This window comes from Sturnira hondurensis, unplaced genomic scaffold (assembly GCF_014824575.4).
Source record: "Sturnira hondurensis isolate 20B ecotype Veracruz unplaced genomic scaffold, ASM1482457v3 Scaffold0005563, whole genome shotgun sequence".
In the NCBI taxonomy this organism is placed as follows: domain Eukaryota; kingdom Metazoa; phylum Chordata; class Mammalia; order Chiroptera; family Phyllostomidae; genus Sturnira; species Sturnira hondurensis.
The window spans coordinates 4,824,253-4,845,422 of NW_028078194.1; the positions used below are offsets into that span (position 1 = coordinate 4,824,253).

Consider the following 21,170-nt stretch of genomic DNA (forward strand, 5'->3'; position numbering starts at 1 on the left):
TAATATATAGTATATTTAAATTTCATCACTTTAAAAAAGTGCCTGGCAGTGACTAAGTGTACATGGGGGGCAGGAAGCAATATTTTATGACATTTGGCACCAGCATATTGTCACTATTCAAAGCAACTGAAAGAGCAAGCAAAGACAGGAATGAATCTGAGCTCCTCCAAGTAAGTATTAACATATTTTCTAAAATAAAGCTAGAAAAATGAAACAAGAAACAGAGTCATTTCAAGCTCTGAGCTCACTTTCCTCATCGAAATGTCTGATAGACAAATGTACAGTCTTCATCCATTCCCACACACGTGCCTTTCTCCAGCACACACTTATTGAAAGTGCACTTGGTGTCCCAGGCCTGAGGCTAATTGCAAAGATGAGTGAGATACACTTCCTCTCTGCTGGAAGCTCACAGGTAGGACAACACGAAGGAGGAAGTGTAACGAAGGAGGAGACAAAGAGGACAGAGCAGAGGTGGGAAAGCGGGGTAGGCTCCTGTGTGTGCGCAAGTGTGTGTGATCTGAAACAGAGTTAAACAAATACATGTAGCGATCATGGGGAACCTTAAGACATTTGATTTTCGTGGACTATCATGCGAGAGGTGAAACAGTCAATCAGTGAGCCTAGGCAAGCAGGCAGGCAGCAGCCCAAAACCTAACCATTATTATCTACCGAGTGCTCGCTACATGCCAGATGCTATCCTAAGCAGTTTATTTTGTCTCATTTAATTCATCCACTGTCCTATCCTAAGGAGTAAGTACTATCTTTTCATCCCCATATTACGGACAAAAAAACTGAGGCACAGGTTGGTCAAACAGCTTGCCCAAGTTCTCACAGTAAGTGGGGCCAGGATGTGAACACAGGCGGGCTTCCTCTTGAGTTAGTGCTTCTAAACTGCTTAGACCATGCCTCACTGGTGGTGGGGACTTATCAGTCATGCACTTTTCAGCAGGATAGCAAAATGACTGAATTGCGTACCAATACTCTGAATACAAACCAAACATTCTGTGGACAAAAAGGGGGCTCTGTAATAAATCTAACCAAAAATAATCTCACAAGGTGATCTGATTAGAAATTCTTAACTGGGATAGTCATGGTGAATAGTCATGCCTCAGGCCTGTAACTTCCCTAGTAGAAGGTTATCTTTGCCTTAAGCAAACACTATTTGTGTGTGTGTGTTTGTGTGTGTGTGTGTGTTAAAGCACCTTTGAAATGCCTCTTTTTCAGACTCCTCAAAAGCTGAACCACCCTCAAGAGAGCACATAATCTTAACTATCCTGTTACACAATCACAGGGATTTCCCTGCCTTGCTTTCTAATCTTTCTTAACTTCAAATGTATAAAAGAAGCTGCAAAATATCATTTGAGGGAGCATTTTTCTCAGTCTGTTGAGATCTTGCTTCCAGGAGTGTCTTCTCTTAGGCTCAAATAAACTCATAAAAATTCTCTACAGGCTTGGATGTTCTTACTTTGACAATTTTAATAACCCCACAGACTTTAAACTTTAAAAGGAACTAAAACAAGCAGAACAGTCAGTGCCCAGAGAGCCACCCTCTCCAAATAGAATACACCCTGAATCAAGGACAAAGTCAGGAAGCATCACTGATGGGCTAGGCTAATCAGAATTCTCCCATGTGAGATTAGTCAGGAAGAGAAAATACCCAGTCCGTCTGGCTGTTACATTTTTCTCTATAAATGAAGAAAGATGAATTGTCGATCCTTGCCTAGGATTCCTCGGAGGGAACTGCCAACATCAAAGTACTATCACTTTGTGAGGTCTCATGCAAACTACCACCTCCTCACATGTCATGCCTGGCAGCACCCATCCATCTGCAAAGGGCAAAGGTCAATTTTCAGGTATAAGAATGACAATTACAGAATTAAGTAAGTTATCATCCCAATGAGCCTCCTGCCTGCTCCTCTTCCTCAGGAGTCTCCAGTCACGCGTGTTGACATAAGAAACATCCAAATCTGTAGAGAATTTCCATAAGAGCTTATTTGAGTAAACTGACAACATTGCTCAAATGCTCCGGAAAATGATAGTTTTGCAGTTTCTTTTATACGTTCAGAATTTAAAAAGGAACATAAGAAAGATTACATGAAGGTGGGAGAAAGCAAGGTACAGGATAATTAACAAGATTATTATTATTATTTTAAAATTTACTTGTAGAGAGTGGGGAAGAGAGGGAGAGAAAAAAATCAACCAGCTGCCTCTTTCACACCCCCAACTGGGGACCTGACCCACGCAACCCAGGCATGTGCCAACAGGAGATCCAACCGGCAGCCTTTCAGTACGCAGGTCAGTGCTCAGTCCACCAAACCACACCAGCTGGGGCCCGAATTATTTATTTGCTCTCTTGAGGGTGGTTACGGCTTATGCATAATTTATGGTTAACACCTAGATAGAAAAGGACGATGGACAGGGCTTGCTTAAGGCAACGATAAACCTTTTACTAAAGAAGTTATATGCCTACAATGTAACTATCCACCATGACCTGCTTAGTTATGAATTTATGGTCAGATCACCCTGTGAAGTTACTTATCAGATTTATTACAGAGCCCCCCCTTTTTTGGTCCACACAGAAGCTCCCACCAGAAGAGAGAAACCTGGGGAACAGATGTGTAATTGGGGTGTCTGGCCCCGTAGGCCCAGGTACCTGGCCCCCATATGCTGGGTGCCATCCCTCTATACACAGCCCCTCCCTCTCCCTCTTTTCTCTACTCCCCATTTGGCTCAAAATTGAGCAGAGAGATTTCTCATATATGCCCTTCTAAAAATCTTTGTAAATTTCTATGGAAAGTAATTTTGCCCTTGTTTTCAACACAGGGCAATGAATAACATTCACAACCTCACTTCCTTTTGCCCCAACTTCCTCCCACCTCGATCACATCTGGTACTTCTACACAACAGACATGAAAGGGCCCAATTCTTTTCATCTTTTCAGGTGAAGTCTTTGGAAGCAGGGACCAAACATTATCTCCTAGCATTATACATAAAAATTATTTAAAATTCTCTACATGGTTTCTCATCTATTCGATTCTATTCTATTCAGTAATACAGGAGTTTGTTGCTTTCTGTGTAATAATGGTTAACATTGAGCATTTACTAAATGACAAGCATTTTGCATGGATTTTCTCATTTAATTCTCATAATCACCCTATGAAGTTGATATTATTTGCATCCTTTTACAGATCAGAAAACTAAATGTGGAGAGGTTAGATAACTTATTCAAGATTATATAGATAATAAGAGGCAGTCAGGAGCTAAATTCGGTCCTAATCTAGACTTTAACCAGTGTGCCACATTGCTTTCCTAGGATGTTTTGTTCCTGATTCCTTTTATCTATCTATTCCTTTTAAATCTCTGGTGTTTGCTAACCATGACCCAGACTTGACCAACAGATCCATCTCAAGCCAGATGGCAGCAATCTGGAGCAAAGGCCTGACTCCCTTCCTCCCGGGTCCATAAGCTGTTTTCAACCCGGGCGTGACTGTCCTGCTTTACTCCCCATTGCTGGATGCCTGACAAGAGTCCGCCCAAAAGAAAGATTGGCAGCCTGGGTTCCTTTGTAGAATCCACTTTTCCCATTTTATACGGGGCGAATTATGCTCAAGGACACAGAATGAATTAGCTCCAGTTCACAGTCACTGGGTTTACCTCAGTGAGCACAGGAATTTGCCTCATCCTCAAAGCCGATAAACACAAATCAGCCCTTTACAAAGAAACACCGAATTTGACGCCTGAGCCATCAGAAAAACCCAGAGATAGCCTCAGAATACCCGGACAGACCTGGGACAAGGGGTTCCCATACGCAATCTGCCCCGCCCCGCCCCGCGCCCCGCCCCGCGCCCCCGCCCCGCGCCCCCGCCCCGCCCCGCGCCCCGCCCCGCGCCCCGCCCCGCACCAACCTCTGGTCGTCCGAAAAACCTGGAGCTGGGGCGCTCGGACGGTACCAGTGGGACGGACGGGGAGCGCACTGGGCATGCTCGAAGCCGGGCGGCGCCTGAGCGCCNCCCCGCGCCCCGGCCCCGCCCCGCCCTGCTTCGCCTCGCCTCCGGCTCACCTCCGCCCCACCCACCCTCCACACTCAGGTTCCAGGCCCCGCCCATCGAAGATCGCAGCGAATCGGGGGGCGGCGGCCCCACCGCGCGTGCCCGTTGCTCCTTCCTCCCGGCTGCAGCTGGGCCGGCAGTGACGTGCTCCGCCCTGCAGCCGCGGGATTCAAACTCCCGGAAGCGGCGTTGCCTCCGGAGGTGCCGCTGGGCAGACTCGAACTCCGTTTTTCACCTCAGGTGCTGGCAGCCTGCTGGGAGGCGACCGCGGAGGTTGCGAGGCGCAGCCAGGTGCCCCAGCCCCGAGACGGGGCCGCATCAAGTGGGAGGCGGGATCAGTGAGCAGATCACGTCCGCTGGGACTCAATCTCTGCCCGCCTGATTTAAGCCGACTTTTCCTGGCACCGGGCTGGGCGCCTCACGACCGTTGTGGTTTTTCGATCCCTCTTTTCAGCTTCGCGGTGGGTATTATCATCCTCTTACAGACGGGAGCAGTGAGACTAAGTGACTTGGCCAAGGTCTTCCCTTAGGTGAGCATTTTGTTGATTAACAAGCATTTCCACGTCGAGAGAGAGAGAGCCTCTTTTTGCAGTTTTATTTTGCCCGTCCGCCTCCCCCGTGAAGTCTTTATGTGATGGCTTTGTAAAATTTGCCTCCACTTGTAGATGATATAGCCTGTAATCGACGCCTTGTGCAGTTTGCTGGATTAATTGAAATGTTTCTTTGGTCACCTCCTGTCCGCACATCTGTGTTTTGTGAGCACCTGCGCTTAGGCACTGTGGGTGACAAAAACAGCTCACGGTTCAGCCCCCATTTCCTCTCCCACACCCTAGCGGCTTGGCCACATCACTTAACTTCATAGAAAGGTTCTTCTATTTAGCAAACAGGTTATTAGACCTTTTTAAACCTGAGCTCCGACCTTGTAAACTCATATTTATAAACTATCATTGTTTTTATTTTTACAGTTTCAGAGATGTCCTCCAGAAGTCCCAAAGATTTGATTAAAAGTAAATGGGGATCAAAGTCTAATAGCTCCAAATCAGAAACTGCATTAGAAAAATGTAGGGGGAAAACTGCAGCCTTGCAAACATCAGTGGATGAAATCACAAGTGGAAGAGGAAAGCTGACTGATCAAGAGAGACACAGGCTTTTGGAGGTAAGTGACCTTAAAATCCTTTTGATTGCAGTACGCTTTATGGCAGGAGATGAGAAAGTATTTCCCCATAAATGATATAACTTAGCTTTTTTGTTAGTTTACAAAATGTAAAAAATCAAATCTAATTTTTTCAAAGGGTTACATGGAATTCAGGTGTTAATATTATTGTTTAAAAATCTATTTTATTGTGAGTATTGGCTGCTTTGCAAGTAATCTTGATTTCAGATTCTTTTGGGATAAAATCATTACATATATTGGCATTTTGCATCCTTTTAAACTACATTTCAGGTTCCCTAATTTTCAGTTTGTTGTGCCATAGTCATTAAAGCAGTTGGGAATGAATTAGAACTGGAATGATTTAAAAGTTTAATCATTACTTTGATTTTAATATATTTTATAATAGTACTTTTATTATGAAAGTTAGAAAATAAGTGACCTGTATTAAAAAGCATCATTAGATTTCTTTAAATTCTATTTTATAGGCATATCATAAAACCACATGACTTATTATTTTTAACAACATATATTGAGGTAGATACTTACTCAAGCATTGAAAAGTGATCTATCACCAATTCTTAGATATAAAGGTTATTTTGCAATCCTGTGAAGGAATCTGATAGCTTCCCTGAAAGATCTCTTTCCAGTTCATTCCACTTTTGACAAGCACTGGTTGTCAAATCTCTGCTCCTATATAATCAATTAAAACTAAACTTGTAACTTCTACCCATTTGTTCTAATTGGGCCCATTAAAGCTACACAGAACAGGTATGTTTTTAATAACAATTGACACCTTTCCAGATATTTAAGAAAAACGTGCTTCCTCTTACTTTTCTGTGGACCAGCCCCATATTCTTCAGCTTTTCTGGTTTATCATCCCGGTCACTTTCCTGAATAGTTGTTGGTGTGTTCACATCCTTTCTGAATTTTGCACCCAGTACTGTTCACAGTGGCAAACACAGGTGGAATGGTACCCTTATTTCCAGATGGGATGCTGTACTCCACAAAAACCTAAAATCGCATTAGCTCTTTTGGTAACTAGCATACTGCTGCCTTCTCTTAAGCTTGTAGTTAACTGAAATCCCTTGTCATTTTCACACAACCATCCATCTCAATTTTCCCCATTTTATATTTGAACAGTTGCTTTTCTCTTGATCCCATGCTGCCCCCCTCCATGGGGTGGGGGTAGCGAGTTTTTATTTTTGTGAGGTTTTTACCTTGTTAGCATGTAAAGGCATTCTGCTGCCTTATTCTGTCATCTCCATCAGTGCTTTCTCCCTCATGCCAGCAGCAGCGCAACAAGCCTGCCTTCTCTGTCTTCCAAGTACTTGAAAATGTTGAACACTCCCAATACTCCTTTGAAGACCACCTGCTAGATTGGATACCAAATTATTTATTAACAAAAAGCAAGTTAATGAATGCATTTTTATCCAGGTGTAAACGTTCTGTAATTTTTACATTCTGTTGTTTCAAGTTCATCCGGGAGCACACATCTCATATGACTGTTAGCCTTTACGATTATTAGCACTGGTGTGATGAAGGGATGATTATCAGATACTCATGTGAGACAGCCAGTTTTTCTGTAGCTTTCTCTCACCACTCTTGACAAAGTTGGTTTCTCCTTTCTGAGTCCATGTCCCATCCATTTTATTCAAATCTTAACTACAGCACTTAACCGTATTGCATTAACGTATTAGTGTACCTCCCTGAGCTCTCTGAGCATAAGATCTTGGCTTCATCATCTTTTTGGCCCTGGTATCTAGTACAGTGCTGATTTGGTATATAGTAAACACTTCACAAATGTTTGTTGTAGTATATCATTTACTTTCATGTTTGACCTGGCTCTGCTCTAAGATTCTTCTTAGTTTCTATTTAGAAAATTCAGTGCCTTGAAGCTGAGAGGGAGAAGAATGCTTATCATCTCACTGAGAAGGACAAGGAGATACAGCAACTCAGAGACCAGCTGAAAACCAAATATAGCACTACTGTGTTGCTGGAACAGCTGGAGGAGAAAACAAAGGAAGGTGAGAGGAGGGAACAGCTGTTGAAATCCTTGTCTGAAGAGACCGATCTATTGAAAAAACAGCTGTCTACTACAACTGCAAGACTCGCTGAACTTGAAACCAAAGCAGTTCATTCATCACAGGTACTAATAATTTCTTTAAACCCAGATTTTTTTTCCCTTTCTGACACACAAAAAAATCTTTTAAAAAATTGTGTGGGCTATCCACTATTAATTTCTTTTAAAAATTTTTATTTACTGATTTTAAAAAAGGTTTTATTTATCTTTTAGAAGGGAAGGGAGGGAGAAGGAGAGGGAGAGAAAGATCGATATGTGAGAAAAACATCCATCAGATGCCTCTCACATGCCCCAACCAGGAACCTGGCCCACAACTTCAGCATGTGCCCTGACTAGGAATCGAACCGGTGACCTTTTGGTTTGTAGGCCAGCACTCATCCCACTGAGCCACACCAGCCAGATTATATTTATTGATTTTTTTTTAGAGAGAGAAACATTGATTTGTTGTTCCATTCACTATGCATTTATTGCTTGCTTCTTCTATGTGCCCTGACTGGAGATCGAACCTTGGCATATTAGGTCAGTGTTCCAACCAACTGAGCTATCTGGCCAGGGCTTCACTATTAATTTCTATTTTAGTCAGCATGTCTAATTGCTATAACAAACCACCTTCAAATCTCAGTCTTCTACAACAGATGTTTATTTTTCCCTCATATCGCAGTCTAGTGCAGGTTGGAGTGGAGGAGGCTTTGCTCCACAGAGTCATTCAGAGACCCAGATTATTTCTTTCCCCCCACCCCTCCCGTCCCTTAATGGCCGAGTCTTCCATCAGGGGAAGATCCTTTTATACAGCTAGAGAGAGCTGGTGGAGAACTGGGGAGGGTTTGGGGCCAGGCATGGTTTTGGCATGTATCACTTCTGCCCACATCCCATTGGACAGAATTCAGTTTCAGGGCCTCACTAACCATAGGAAAGGCTGGGAAACGTTGTCTACCGTGTACCCAGGGGAAAGGGGAAAGAGGTTTGGTGACCTGTCTGTTATAGTTTCCACCTAGAGAACTAAATTCAGAGGGAGAAAGGGCTACATATTAGGGTATCTAGAGTACCTTTGGAGAAAAAAACTATTTTGAATTGCCTTGCCAGCATGTACATAAGGACTGGAATCCTGCTTTCTCTGAGTTTTGTTGGCCAGCCTAGATACCTAACTATCTAGTTCCCCTCTTTTTTTCCTTTATGAGAAAATGGGGGAAAAAGAAGTTTTAAGTTCTACATAATCTATATGAACTAGTAATACTACTGTTACCAATATAAACATAATTCTTAGAAAACAACTTTTATCTTCTGTTTGACAATTTACTATATTCCAGATTTCATTTAAATAGCCCAGTGTTGTTTTGTCTCATTTTGGTGACAAAACACTGAGCTACTCATATGCCCTGAGGGCTCTTCTGGTGATCCTGGGGTCCAGACGTCCTGACTGTCACATTAGATCTGAAATCTCACGGTTTTCAATCCACTTAGGGCACTTCCAGAAACTCTTACTTCTGCTCTTGTACCCTTCACCTGGCATGAGGTTCACCGGCATGTATAAGGTCTGGATTTTGGGAAGTCCCTGTGAAGTAGAATGAAGTAGCTTCTATTATTAAATTTGTGATATTAACTAAATTGGTTTATTTACAGACTGAGACTACAAACTGCTTCAACTCATCGATGAACAATATTCATGAAACGGAACTACAGCTGAGAGATGTAAGTTCCTTTTCCTATTATCAAGTTATGGCCAAAGAGGACTAATTTCATTCATAAATTTCATGGAATTTCACAGCATTGATGCTGTCAGTTGAAAAAAACTTGTTGAGATAGAGAACTGAGTGGTTTGAGATCATCTCTCTAGATGACTAACTACCTTTAGTCTCCAGGTGTTCAAGAGGACCAGTTCCTCTAATGGTCTCTTTGGCTAGACAGCCCTAGAAATAACCCATCACTACCAAATCCCTCAATAATACCCTTCTCCATGTTATTTTAAACTTGTATCTTAAATGGATCGGTAGGTTTCATTGGGAATTAAAGTGAGGACACAGGACTACTACTCACAGTGTATTTTTTCAAGTTTTAGGATTAGATAATAGAAAGTATGAAATTCTTGATTTAATTATTACATAATTAGGTAAGTATTTTGATTCTAGAAATACTACTGGTATGTCTACCCTGACCTAAGTATGCTCTTAAGATTCCTGTTTTATTTTATCTAGCAAGTATACTTTGTGGTTTATTTAATCTTCAAAAGAAGAATTTAAATCTGTTGAGTGTCTGTATAGTGGGGTCCTATAGTACCTTTATCAAAATAATTTACTTAAGAGGTAACTAAAATAAAGAAGAAACATGGTTTTAAAGAACTATTAAATAAGTTTTTTGTCTGGTATATCATGCCCAGCATCTAGAACAGTTGAAAGAATGACCGAATGGAATCTTGTGTGAATTTTACTAATGTTTCCTTTAGCAAAGTACCTGAAAATATATGCTATTTTCTTAAACTCATATGTAATTTTTAGGCTTCTCAGCACTATTTGTTTCAAATATAAACAAAAGTTATTTTTAGATAATGGTTCTTTTTATGAAATTCACTTAAAAACGTTACATGGTCATACTCAGTTTTTTGTTCTATCTTTCTAATTATTAAAGGAATACATTGTACTGCTCTGTTCTGTTTGCCTCAGAAAGGCTTTTAGACAAGTGGAGTAAAATTAACCTAACTCACCTTCAAGTGGTGTAGATTGAGCAGTGCTTCTCAAACGCCAAAGTGCACACGAATCTAGGGGATCGTCATAAAATGCAGATTCTGATTTCTTTGGTCTGCGGTAGGACCTGAGATTCCGGACTTCCAACGAGCTCCTGCTGCTGCTGCTCTTGCTGGTGGGTCAAGGGCCATCCTGTGAGAACCAACAACTTACCTCTAATAAGCAAGAGGTGGTTTAGCTCTGGTTGTCACTTTGCAATCTCTGCAGATCTTTAAGACGGGGAGGAAAATTGTAGTTGGAGGACTTAGGGAGTAGAATAGAGAAATCTCACTCCTGATCGTCCACACGCTCTTAACATTAGTCGGCTTTTGGGAGCTCAACAGTTCTAGTCCCATACCCCTTCTCAATGCTCCCACAAAACTTCCTATGCAAGTCTGCCTACCTATTTTAAAGGTCAGTGTTTGTTATGCCAAAAGAAGCCCTAAAGCCCTAAGCTTGCCTTCTGTAAGGCTAGTTGTATCACTCCTCAGCTACATTTAGGTCTGGCCAACATTTTGAAATAGTTACATTAATGATGAGAGTGTTGTCTGGCATCAGCAACTTTTGAACTAAATCAAACCAAATAGCTAAAAGGCAGTTTTCATAAGCATGTACTGCTCTTCGTGTTTTTTTATATATATATTTTATTGATTATACCATTACAGTTGTTCTATTTCCCCCTTCATTCCCCTCCACCCTGCACACCCCTCCCCCACCAATCCTCCCTTTAGTTTATGACCATGTGTCTCAAGTTCTTTAGATTCTATATTTCCCCTACTATTCTTGCTCTCCCCCCTATTTTCTACATACTGTCTATGCTATTTTCTGTACCTTCTCCCCCCTTCTCCTCCTCCCACTCCCCTGTTGCTAACCCTCCATGTGTTCTTCATTTCTATGGTTCCACTCCTGATCTAGCTGTCCTCTTAGTTTGCTTTTGTTTTAGGTGTGGTTGTTAATAACTGTGAGTTTGCTGTCCTTTCACTGTTCATATTTTTTATCTTCTTTTTCTTAGGTAAGTAAGTCCCTTTAACATTTCATATAATAAGGGCTTGGTGATGATGAACTACTTGAATTTGACTTTATCTGAGAAGCACTTTATGTGTCCTTCCATTCTCAATGAAAGCTTTGCTGGATAGAGCAATCTTGGATGTAGGTCTTTGTATTTCATGACGTGGAATACTTCTTTCCAGCTCCTTCTTGCCTGTAAGGTCTCTTTTGAGAAATCCGCTGACAGTCTGATGGGAACTCCTTTGTAGGTGACTGTCCCCTTATCTCTTGCTGCTTCTAGAATTCTCTCCTTCATTTTAATCTTGCCTAATGTAATTATGATATGCCTTGGTGTGTTCCTTCTTGGGTCCAACTTCTTTGGGACTCTGAGCTTCCTGGATTTCCCGGAAGTCTATTTCCTTTGCCAGACTGGGGAAGTTCTCCTTTATTGTTTGTTCAAATAAGTTTTCCACTCGTGGCTGTTCCTCTTCCCCTTCTGGTACCCCTATAATTCGCATGTTGGAATGTTTAAAGATGTCCTTGAAGGTTCCTAAGCCTCTCCTCATTTTTTTGAATTCTTGTTTCTTCATTCTTTTCTGGTTGGATGTTTCGTTCTTCCTTCTGGTCCACTCCCTTGATTTGAGTCCCAGTTTCCTTTCCAGTTTCCTTTCCTTTCCTTTCCTTCCCAGTTTCCAGGAAACTATTGGTTTCCTGTACATTTCCCTTCATTTCAATTAGTTTAGCCTTCATATGTTCCTCTAATTTGCGACTAAAATCAACCAGTTCTGTGAGCATCCTGATCACCAGTGTTTTCAACTGTGCATCTGAGAGTTTCGCTATTTCTTTTTCACTTAGAGTTAATGGCTCTGGGGCTTTGAGTTCTTCTTGAGCCATGTTTTGGACTGTTCCTGTCTGTTAGGTATGAGGAGTGGAGCCTTAGGTGTTCACCAGGGCGTGGCAACTCAGTCGCTGGGTTGTCACGATGTATGTGGGGGCGGGGTCAAAGGAAAGCAATGGTGGCTCCCTCTGCTGCTTCCTGCTGCTCGGGCCAGTGCCGCCTGTCTCACTGCTCACTCCTTTCCTGGTTTATTGGTTGGGTTGAACAGTTCATTGTTGTCAGACTTGTGTATAGTTCAGTTTTCTGTGATTTGGCTGCGTTTTTGTTTACTAAACCTTTGTTGTCTTTAAACTTGGTTGTGGGAGAAGGCACAGTGTTTCCCCCTACGCCTCCATCTTGGTAGAAGTCCCCTGCCTCTCAAGTCTTACATCAACCCACGGTTTTGTTTCTCACACTTAGTTATATATGGACAGTTTTCTTTAAAAGAAGAAAATTTGCATGACTATCCAATGCTAACTTATTTATATTAAAATATTTCTTAAATATGGGAAAGCTAAAATTTGGTATAAAATTAGGTATTTTTATTCTCAAATGTAGGATTTGTAAATATTCAGATAAGTGTGGGCTTTTTGAGTCATACAGTGCTACATGTCTTTATCAACTAAATTTGAGTATCCTATATAATGTAGAGTGAGTACACGGTATCTTTGTTTGATAAGTGAACTTGAAAGTCATACAAGAAGAACAATAAAACTGCCTGACGGGGGCAGAGAGAAAAGTGGTCAAGTGGCTGGAGGGCCCTGGACTAGGTCTTTGATCCAGAAGTTGCCTCTGTCTTCCTGATCCATTTCCTAGCTTCATGGAAAACAGACACTGGAATCCCCTCGAGCCCCACACCTAGACGCTTTGCTCAGGAGTTTGTAGGATGTTCATGAAAGGGGCCTAGCAAAGGTTGGAGGAACTCACTAGTCTTAGAGTTTTCATATATATAGATCTTCTTGGAGATGCAGTTCAACTGCCTGTGTCTTTAAAGAGTAGAAATTCTTACCTGAAGGAAGATGCCTTGATACATACAACCAGAACCTTCTGCTATATTTCTTATGACTTATCCCATCTCACCCCGTAGAGTGAGATGCCAGCTTGTGGAGAAAAGAGCCCTCCTTTTACAATACCCCTATAACAAGTGTAGGGCGATTCAAAAAGAATCGAACGCCTTGGAAAATACTTCATTAAGGCTTCACCAGGCAACCTGTGTTAAGAACTTTGTGCTTGTACCAGCTCTCCCTGGCAGCCCCGAAGCCTGTGAAGTTGGGTATCCTGGCTGCTATTTCAGTCACTGATAAATCACAGTAAATTACAACAGGTCTGGGATGAATTGTAATACCAGGGGTGCATGTTAAGAACTTGTGAGATTATAGAAATAGCTATGATCATTTTATTACAAAAGGTTTGTCAATGCAAGAAACATCCAAACCTGTAGAAAAATTTTAAAATAGCTTATTTGAGCCAAACTGTCGACATGCCAGGAAGCAAGATCTCACATCTACTGCAGATGACAGTTTGGTAGATCTTTTTATACATTTGGAACTAATGAGGGAATTCTTCTGTGAGCCGTAAGAATTTTTATGTGCTAGGAAAGACCACATCACTTGGGCTTCCTTGCCCATTTTCAGATTTTGCTTTTTTAATTTCTATTTTGTTTTTATTGTCATAATGTTTATAATTGCTTTTTGTACACTTTCACATTGAGGCTCTGGAGAAAAATCAGCAATGGCTTGTGTATGATCAGCAGCGAGAGGTCTACGTAAAAGGACTTCTAGCAAAAATCCATGAGTTGCAACAGAAATTGGAAACAGCTGCCCATTCACTCCCACAGCAGACAAAAAAGAATGAATCAGAAGGTACTGGTCTTTTGGGACAGTTCTGCCTGACATTTTTCAAAAGGAGAGATTCCTCAATTTTAGATTTTATAGGTGTGTGTTAGGAAATAAAATAAGCTACCTGGCCAGGTAGCTCAGTTGGTAAGAGCATTGTCTCCACATGCCACAGGTGTGGGTTTAATCCCCCATCAGGGCACATACTAGAATCAACTGATGAATGCATACATAAGAGGGGCAACAAACTTCTGTCCCTCTCTCCCCCTCCCTTACTTCCTCTTACTAAAATCAATAAATTTTTTAAAAATTTTTTTAAAGAAAGGAAAAAAAAGCCCTGGCTGGTGTAGCTCAGTGGATTAAGCACAGACCTATGAAGCAAAGGGTCGCCGGTTTGATTCCCAGTCAGGGCATATGCCAGGGTTGCAGGTCAGGTCCCCAGTAGGGACACAGAAGAGGCAACCACATGTTGATGTTTCTCTACCTCTCTTTCTCCTTCCTGTCCCCTCTGTCTAAAAATAAATAAAAAATATTTTTAAAAAAAGAAAGGAAGATAAGAGCAAGTCTTATTAAAATGGAATTCTGAAGCACTACCATTTTGGCCAGTCTGTTTTATTTCCCATTGTTTTCTATAGAGGGTGGCCAAGGTCACCAGGGTAAAGGGATCTCCAGCAGCTCTGAAGGCACATTACATTTTCTCCACTGTGCGTGTCCTCCTCACCTTCAAAGCGCTTCTCCAACTTTATTGCCCTCAGAGCTGCCTTGTCATGAATTATCATATTAGTCCCAGGAGAAAGAATACATTTTATAGGTGATACTTCAGTCATTTGAATTCACCACAGAATTGAGATGAAGTTTCTTGTTAGTGATACTGTGTGTTTGTTTTGGGGTTTTTTGTTTGTTTGTTTTGCCAAGTGCTTTGCAGTTTCCCTAACATTGGTCTCAGCTGAGTTTCACAAGAACCCTAGCAGATGGGGCAGAGAGCCATCACTCATCTGACAGGTGACAGTCTAGGAACAGAAGAGAAACCCTATGCAAATCACTCACTAAATGACTGAGCGCCCTAACAGGAAGGAAGCCTTGAATTACACAGATAGAAGGCTACAGAAAGGCAAACAAAGGCTCTTGAGAGTTTAAAATGAAGCTAATGCTAGAAAGAAACTGTAAAAGGAATGTGACTGGAGATGATTCAACGCTGCTTATCCCTAAGGGGACAAAGTTACTACTGTAATGCCTTTACAAGGTTACTAAACATGAAAGGAGGATTTTAGTTATGGGCTGAGTCTAATTNTCTCTACCTCTCTTTCTCCTTCCTGTCCCCTCTGTCTAAAAATAAATAAAAAATATTTTTAAAAAAAGAAAGGAAGATAAGAGCAAGTCTTATTAAAATGGAATTCTGAAGCACTACCATTTTGGCCAGTCTGTTTTATTTCCCATTGTTTTCTATAGAGGGTGGCCAAGGTCACCAGGGTAAAGGGATCTCCAGCAGCTCTGAAGGCACATTACATTTTCTCCACTGTGCGTGTCCTCCTCACCTTCAAAGCGCTTCTCCAACTTTATTGCCCTCAGAGCTGCCTTGTCATGAATTATCATATTAGTCCCAGGATAAAGAATACATTTTATAGGTGATACTTCAGTCATTTGAATTCACCACAGAATTGAGATGAAGTTTCTTGTAGTGATACTGTGTGTTTGTTTTGGGGTTTTTTGTTTGTTTGTTTTGCCAAGTGCTTTGCAGTTTCCCTAACATTGGTCTCAGCTGAGTTTCACAAGAACCCTAGCAGATGGGGCAGAGAGCCATCACTCATCTGACAGGTGACAGTCTAGGAACAGAAGAGAAACCCTATGCAAATCACTCACTAAATGACTGAGCGCCCTAACAGGAAGGAAGCCTTGAATTACACAGATAGAAGGCTACAGAAAGGCAAACAAAGGCTCTTGAGAGTTTAAAATGAAGCTAATGCTAGAAAGAAACTGTAAAAGGAATGTGACTGGAGATGATTCAACGCTGCTTATCCCTAAGGGGACAAAGTTACTACTGTAATGCCTTTACAAGGTTACTAAACATGAAAGGAGGATTTTAGTTATGGGCTGAGTCTAATTGTTTTTGTTGGTGACATAGGGGTGTGTGTTTGTGTTATCAAAGTAATAATCGTGTGCTAAAATATTTAATAGTACTGAAGGGTCCTGCTCCACCTTCCCCATCTCATTCTGGTCTCTGTTTCCTCCTATCAGGACAGCTGCTGTTAACATTTCTGTTTTTAATGTTGGTAACGATTTCACCTGTCAGTAATGAGCTAATATCCCTATTTGGTAACATTTTTTTAATGTTGGTAACGATTTCACCTGTCAGTAATGAGCTAATATCCCTATTTGTTGATTTATCTTCTCTAGACATTAGTGACTGTCCCTTTCCATAGAATAGTTATGTTACTGTTTTTAGTCCTTTTAGTTACCAGTGTTATAATTTCACACAACGTACCTGGACTTGTGTTTTTGTCCCGTCAAATATCAGTCCTGCCTCTATCTTTTCAGGAATATTACATATTTCACAAGGTGAATCTTGCCCTGCTGTGTTTGTCACAGGTTATCTTCAAGAAGAAAAACAAAAACATTACCACTACCTCTTGGCAAGTGCAAAAAAAGATCTTGAGGTTGAACGACAAACCATAACTCAGCTGAATTTTGAACTTAGTGAATTTCAAAGAAAATATGAAGAAACCCAGAAAGAAATTCAAGATTTAAATAAACTGTTGTGCTCACAAAGAAAGGCAAATATACAACATCTGGAAGATGACAGGCATAAAACAGAGAAGATACAGAGGCTCCAGGATGAGAACGACACTGCCAGGAGAAGACTCGAAGCGGAGAAGACAAGATCTGAAGAGCTCTTATCTCAGGTGAGCCCAACCAATAAGGTTTTCCATGATTCATAATTCAGATTTTTCACTGTACTTACTAAGTGTCAGGGACTACTTTAACCACTTGGGAAGCAGCAAGGAACAAAACAATCCTGGTCCTGTTGTGGGTGTTGATATTTAGAATGGAAATAGGCCATAAACAAGAAACTACAGAAAGTAACACTGGGTAATCTGACAAAGAGGAACTGGGGCCAGTGACGGCCTCAGAAAGGAGATGGTATTTGGATAAAGACCTCATGACAAGAAGGGACCAGCGTGGTGAGTGGCTCTCCAGCCAGAGGAGCTCACATACACGTTAAAGGCCCTGAGAAGGCCCAAAGATTTACAGAGAGGAATCAAGGCTGACTCCTAGGCCTTGACCATGGCACTGTGCTTACGTGTCATCCGTGTGGCCCCTTCTGTGTTCTCACACTCCCAGCTTTACGCCAGGGTGTTGAAGTCCCTGAGTCTGGATTTTGAGAACAGTGTTTGGAGTCTACCCCCGGGCTCTAGTCCAGGATGTGTGTGGCCTTAGGCAAATCCCCTAACTTCTCAGACTTGCAGGTTAATCATGTGTCAAATTAGTAATTTCTTCTTACCTCACAGGGTTTTTGTGAGGGGCAGCTGAGAGAATGTAGAACGGGTCTGTAAACCAAAGGAACATGTTAGTGATTGCTGCTGTCAGAGCAGTAATTTTAAAAATGATCAAAGTTGAGGTGGTGGGAAATAATTTGTAACATGTACCCTCTTAGTCTTCACCACGCTCACCTCTGCCTACAGGTGTAAGCAGTGATATTTATGAAAGATTATGCAAAAATAACTGAGAATTTTGGTCCAAACTCTGTGGCCAAGGAGGTGAGGCCCAGCCAGCTATTATCCTACTTAGAGATATTAGTAGATTAGATGTCAGAACCTCCAGGACAGTGGGTGTGGCCACTGCAGAGTTTGTGTTGTTCCTCAGCTTTCAGTCTCTGCCTCCGGGAGCTCGCTGCTCTGGTGGCGCTGCCCAGCTGCCCAGCTGCCCAGCTGCTCAGCCGCTGGCATCAGTAGCCATCAACCCCCAGCTGGAGTGACTCACTCAGACTAGCAGGTGCTGTTCTGATTAGAGATGTGAGACTCGTGAGTGCTCATGCCTCCGGGTCAAGCGATAGAAAGGCTGAATGTGACCACACTGTCTCTGTTGACACCCTGCAGGTCCAGGTTCTTTACACGTCTCTGATAAAGCAGCAAGAGGAACAAACAAGGGTAGCTCTGTTGGAACAACAGGTACTCGCTGGCATTGCTTCTAAATCTGATATCACCCATTAGAAAATGGAATTTTCCCTCATGTTTACCCTGTTCTGTGAAGAGCCATTTGAAAGTTGTGAAAAATGTTTTTTTTTAAAAACTTGGTCTCTGCGACCATATATTCCTGTTACTGTTATTAGGCTAACACAGATTCGCTGAGCGGAGGCAGCAATTTTCTCGATGGGTAGATGTTCACCTCGGCAAATGCTATTCTTCCCCAAACAGCTTTTGTAGTTCCAACTCTAGCCTGACAGGGTCTCCGTAACAGGGCTGCCTCGTCACGGCAGCAGAACCTAGGGACACCCTTTAGTCCGAGAGTACAGACCAGAGATCTTCAGTGCATTCCAGACATGGGAGCAGCCATCTCTTCTCTCCCTTCCACATCAAAAAAAGTGGCGGGGGCGAAACCGGTACCTCAGACACTGGCTTTTTGCTCCTTGGACCAACCAAGTCCTCAGCCATAAACTTCTTTTTTATTTTAATTTTTAATTGAATTTATCGCGGTGGTATTGGTTCACAAACCCATACAGGTTTCAAGTGTACAGCTCAATAAAACATCACCTGCACATGCATTGGACACTCACCACCTAAAGTCAAGCCCCTTTCCACCCCCGTTTTCCCCTCCTTTACCACTCCCACCCTCCCCACCCTTCCCGGCCAGAGATGCCGCCATACTGTTGTCCGTGTCTGTGTGTCATGCACATACATTTTTCCTTAATATCTTGCCCTTTTTTTACGCAGCCTCCTAAACCCTTTCCCCTCTGACAGCTGTCGGTCTGTTCTATGTATCTACACTTCTGCTTCTATTTTGTTTAATTATTCGTTGGTAAGATCATATTTATCAGTATCTCACTGTGCTCAGTTGACTTCTTGCTCTGACACTACAACAAATGTTTGCTTCTTGTGCTACTTTAAAAAATGAAAGTATCCAGTCATGAAAACTGGACAGTTTATACCAGCTGTAACTGTCTTGTCCTGGGCATTTCTCCAGATTCAGGCTTGTACTTTAGACTTCGAAAATGAAAAACTTGACCGTCAACATATGCAGCATCAATTGCATGTAATTGTTACGGAGCTTCAAAAAGCAAGAAATCAAATAACACAGTTGGAATCCTTGGTGAGTCTAGAATGGTTAAAGGTTAAACTTAAAGCTTATTGTCTTCTTTCTCTCTCTGCTTTCTTTCCATTTCTGTATCACCCAGTTCCTGCACTAGGAGGATATTGCTTAAAGAACAGCTGTTCTTCAATCAGCAGGCAGAGTCCCTGCCCCATTTGAAGCAGCTGCCCTTGAGCGTCAGTTCAGAGCACAGGAAGGGGACACTATGTAGCTCTTGGTAATCATTCCATTACCTGTGCCTGGGGTTGTCCCCCACCCACCCTGGGCTGGGACTAGAGAGGCCACAGAAGTGCCTGGCCTGAGGGAGGGAGGGAGGGAGGGAGTGGGGCAAGGGAGGGAAGTACACTGTTCTATTTAAAAAGAAAGAAAGAAAGAAATGCTGTTTTTAGGGATAGTGGACTATTACTGTTAATACACTGTTTTAAAAATACTGAGTTAAGCATATTTTGTGGGTTACCCAGAACACATAATCATTTTTTTTCTGAACTCATAATCTTTTGTCTTCACTTTTTTTACCAAATTAATCAGGGGTGACATTGGTTAATAAAATTATATAGGTTTCAGGTGTGCAATTCTATCACACATCATCTATATTTATTGCGTTGTGTGTTCACCACTCCAAGTCAATTCTTCCATCACCTGTCTCCCCCCTTTACCTTCTCCGACCCCGCCCCCCACTTCTGATAATCACCATGCTGTTGTCTGGGAACACATAGTCTTTAAAAACACAAACGTTTTATATAAAACTGGTTCTCTGGGGAAATGGTTTTTGACTTTCCTGTTTTCATGTTGCTTTGGACCAGACCTGCTGGGGGCCTGTGTTTGTGTGTGTGTGTGTCCCGTAGCACATATTGTACACATCATCCTGTTACTACAAAACGTTTGCAGGTGATGAAATGTTACAAATGCAATTACTCAGTTTTCAAAAAAGAAAAAAGCAGTCATTTTTTAGAAAAACTATTTGTGACTTCTTTACATATATATAAAGAAAATGTATTTTTGGCTCTATCCTTTAGTGCATTACTGATTTTGACCATTTGTAATATTTGAAATTGAAATTTATCATTCATTTCTGTTAATGACTATTTTTCAAAGTATAGGAAGCCGGAGGGCATACAAAGAATCCATCATTTTCCTGTACTTTCTTTCTGTTCCTACTGTCTATCATCTTCACAGGATGTTGTAAAATACTCATTTTTAAGCTTTTTTTCTAAGTTCCTCAGAAAACACGAAAAAGGCAAGTCTCACAGGTATTATTACACAATTAGGCTTTTCTGTGTTTAACTTGTTTAATCTGCTAAAATTCTGTGCTGCTCTTAATCCCATGTAATTCTTACTGCTGAAGTGCTCCTCTTACTCAAACTAGCAAATTCCATCCACCTTGCACATGGGCCGGGGCCTTTACATTTGGCTCTAAGCATTTTAATAAAAACGTACTCATTTCAACACCCGACTGCAGTTCTTCCTGGGTAATCTGGGCAATTTATAACTACATTATATGTTAGCACCATAATAGCCATGAGCAGAGATTCAAAAGAAAATCTGTCTGCAGGGCTGAGGTGGCTGGGCCATCCGTGGAACAGGTACAACTTACATATAAATGGCATTCATATGACATTTATTTTTCAGAAGCAGCTTCCTGAATTTGCTTTCGCAGAGCCAGTAGTCACTTTCCAAGGAGAGACCGGAAACAAAGTAAAAGCTGCCTCACCAAAAAGCCCCACAACTGCACTGAACGAAAGCCTGGTGGAGTGTCCCAAGTGCAGTGCCCAGTATCCAGCCACTGAACATCGAGACCTCCTTGTCCATGTTGAATACTGTTCACAATAGCAGCATAATTGTTCTTTATTTTTGCCAAAAGATTCAATACTGTATCTTACATCAGTAAATGAACATTTTGAATTCCTTATTTTACCTCTTATAGAAGAAACTGCCTATCTACCTTGGAGACTCTGGTGTAGAAGTTTATCACTGTATTCCTTGGGCTGCTTTGCATTTTCCTTGGCAGGGAATTCCTCACCGAGATGGTTCCCATTCGGGCTTCAGCGTGTGCTGTGACGCCTGACGTGCTGCACTGTTAAAGTACTCGATGGAGGAGAGACAGTTCAGGTTACTGTTTGTGAATTAAATCTGCACACAGGCAAGCAAATATTTTGTGTGTTGTGGGT

General features: G+C 41.8%; 1 protein-coding gene across 2 annotated transcripts; it reads left to right on the forward strand.

The window, feature by feature from the left end:
- The first annotated feature begins 4,182 nt into the window (after window positions 1-4,182).
- On the forward strand, window positions 4,183-21,151 carry CEP55 (centrosomal protein 55). 2 transcript variants are annotated; one of them, XM_037047374.1, is made up of 10 exons: window positions 4,184-4,289; window positions 4,504-4,579; window positions 5,015-5,205; window positions 7,079-7,348; window positions 8,903-8,971; window positions 13,575-13,725; window positions 16,285-16,598; window positions 17,793-17,864; window positions 18,877-19,002; window positions 20,632-21,151. In XM_037047374.1, exons 3-10 carry the CDS (start codon window positions 5,023-5,025, stop codon window positions 20,830-20,832), a joined length of 1,386 nt encoding a protein of 461 aa, XP_036903269.1. In that variant the 5' UTR covers window positions 4,184-4,289; window positions 4,504-4,579; window positions 5,015-5,022; the 3' UTR covers window positions 20,833-21,151. The 2 variants fall into 2 exon arrangements, with proteins under 2 accessions (XP_036903270.1, XP_036903269.1); XM_037047375.1 differs by lacking the exon at window positions 18,877-19,002 and having other exon boundaries at window positions 4,183-4,579.
- Window positions 21,152-21,170: the final 19 nt, after the last annotated feature.